Source organism: Bos javanicus, chromosome 5 (assembly GCF_032452875.1).
Source record: "Bos javanicus breed banteng chromosome 5, ARS-OSU_banteng_1.0, whole genome shotgun sequence".
NCBI classification, from domain to species: Eukaryota; Metazoa; Chordata; class Mammalia; order Artiodactyla; family Bovidae; genus Bos; species Bos javanicus.
The window spans coordinates 59156200-59158542 of record NC_083872.1 but is presented as its reverse complement, the minus strand read 5'-3'; the positions used below and the strand labels follow the sequence as shown (position 1 = coordinate 59158542).

Here is a 2343-nt window from a genome sequence, read left to right as displayed (position 1 = left end):
TCTTAAACATAAATGTATTTATTCTAATGACTTAGCCTCCTAGAAAGAAGTTAATGGGATATTTTGGCATCAGAAGGCTCCCTCTTGTGTTCTGTCCTGTCCTCAGACACATAAGTGTAAAAGGAGTAAATACAGCAAAATTTTAAAAATGAGATGACTGTAAATTTAAAGAGATGTAAAAATGATATAAAAGGATCAGTATGTCATAGAAATGCAATATTGATATAGCTCTATGTGGTATTAGTCAATATCGCTAATTTCTTATTTCTTTCTTTTAAATTAGAAATTTGTTCTTATTTATAAGCAAGGCAATTCTATTTCCATGTATATGTGATTGTAAACACATTTATTTATTTTGGGCATATTGAAGAAATATATACTAAGAAAGAAAAAATTATAGCTATTATTAAGCTCAGGAATTGTCATTGGGTCATCAGTTGCCACTGAAACCTCCTAAGCCCATAAAGTTTGTACATAGTATCAGAACCATAACACAAAATTAGATATTTCAATCCTATAAGCACAGTATACTGGAAACTAGAAACTAATGTCTTAATATTTAAACTACAGATTTGGCTAGTAAATATGGTTGTAGAAAATGTAATTAAAAGATATTTGCTCACATAGAAAATTTAGTCCAATGTAGAGGTTTTATGTCAAATCACTAAAGTGGGGACTTTTAACATAGACCTGTAAATACATTTTTTCCCTTTAATAGACAATGTGTAAAGTATTTTGCTTTAGTAGGAGTGAGTGGATATTGCAAAAATTCTTACAGGGAAAAAGGTCCAGTGCTTCCTTTAATGAGAGCTAATAATTCCAATATATAAATCTTCAATTCCTTTACTATTCACTTACTCTTTGTTTTGTTTTATACCAACAGATTTGGCTTAAAGACAATAAAATCAGTATGAGAAACCACACAATGCTTACAGAATTCGTCCTCTTGGGCATATCAGACAACCCAGAGCTTCAGGTTGTCATTTTTATCTTTTTATTTCTGGCTTATGTATTGAGTGTTGTTGGAAACCTAACCATCATCATCCTCACTTTAACAGACTGTCATCTAAAGACGCCGATGTATTATTTCCTTCAGAATTTCTCCTTCTTAGAGATTACATTCACCAGTGTTTCTATCCCCAGGTTTTTGGGGGCAATCATTACTAAAGTCAAGACTATTTCCTATAACAATTGCTTGGCTCAGTTATTTTTCTTCATCTTCATGGGTGTATCTGAGTTTTTCCTTCTCACTGCCATGTCTTATGATCGATATGTTGCCATCTGCAAGCCTCTCCATTACACCACCATCATGAACAAGAAAATCTGCACTTTGCTGGTCTTTAGTTCATGGCTCGGGGGGTTTCTTACCATTTTTCCACCACTCATGCTTATCCTTCAGCTAGATTCCTGTGCTTCCAACATAATTGATCACTTCTGCTGTGATTACTTCCCCATTTTGCAACTCTCATGCTCAGATACGTGGCTTTTAGAGATGATTGGCTTTTACTTTGCTTTTGTGACTCTGCTCTTCACATTGGCATTAGTGATTCTATCCTACATGTGCATTATTACCACCATTTTGAGAATACCATCGGCTACTCAGAGGAAAAAGGCTTTCTCCACATGTTCCTCTCACATGATTGTCATTTCCATTTCTTATGGAAGCTGTATATTCATGTATGTCAAGCCTTCAGCAAAAGAAAGAGCTTCATTGACCAAAGGAGTAGCTATTCTCATCACTTCAATTGCCCCCATATTAAATCCTTTTATTTATACCTTGAGGAATGAGCAAGTAAAACAAGCTTTGAAAAACTTGGTTCATAAAGTGATACTTTCTAGAAATAAACGAAAGTGTGTATTAACATGAATGAATGCAATTTAACTTCTATAGTGTCCACCTAGCTCCATCTCACAGGTATCATCTGCACTGCTGAGCTCATTAGCTCAAACTTCCTTTTTAATGAAATTGACTATGCTGTGTCTTCCTTTCAAACTATCTATAGCTTCCATATAATCACGGACTTACAATTCCAGATAGAAAACCAGTAGCTTTAGAACATAAATTATTTTATCCATTTTTCTGAATAATAAAAAATCTCATGTTGAATAAAAATATTTAATATGGTAATTTCTAAAGGAGTAAACATTGTTTTAATCAACTTACTCTTAAATTTTATCTTTTGGTATTAATATAGCAATTTATTAAAGTTGTGGAATATGAAATAAATAATCAACAGCCATATTTTTTGCACACTGTCTGCAGTATCTGTCCAGTTCTTTCCACTCATCTGATGTACTTGGATATTTATTTTCCTACTTTCAGATAACTAGAAGTTCATAAGA

The 2343-nt window shown here is 33.1% G+C and overlaps 1 protein-coding gene across 1 annotated transcript; it reads left to right on the top strand.

Annotated features, from left to right (window-relative positions):
* Positions 1 to 910: 910 nt before the first annotated feature.
* Positions 911 to 1867, top strand: LOC133248706 (olfactory receptor 6C3-like). Its single transcript, XM_061419047.1, has one exon. The coding sequence runs from the start codon at positions 911 to 913 to the stop codon at positions 1865 to 1867; it is 957 nt and encodes a 318-aa protein (XP_061275031.1).
* The last annotated feature ends 476 nt before the right edge of the window (positions 1868 to 2343 follow it).

Coding starts and splice junctions, on each gene's coding strand:
- LOC133248706 (XM_061419047.1), top strand. CDS start 911: ATGAGAAACCACACAATGCTTACAGAATTCGTCCTCTTGGGCATATCA.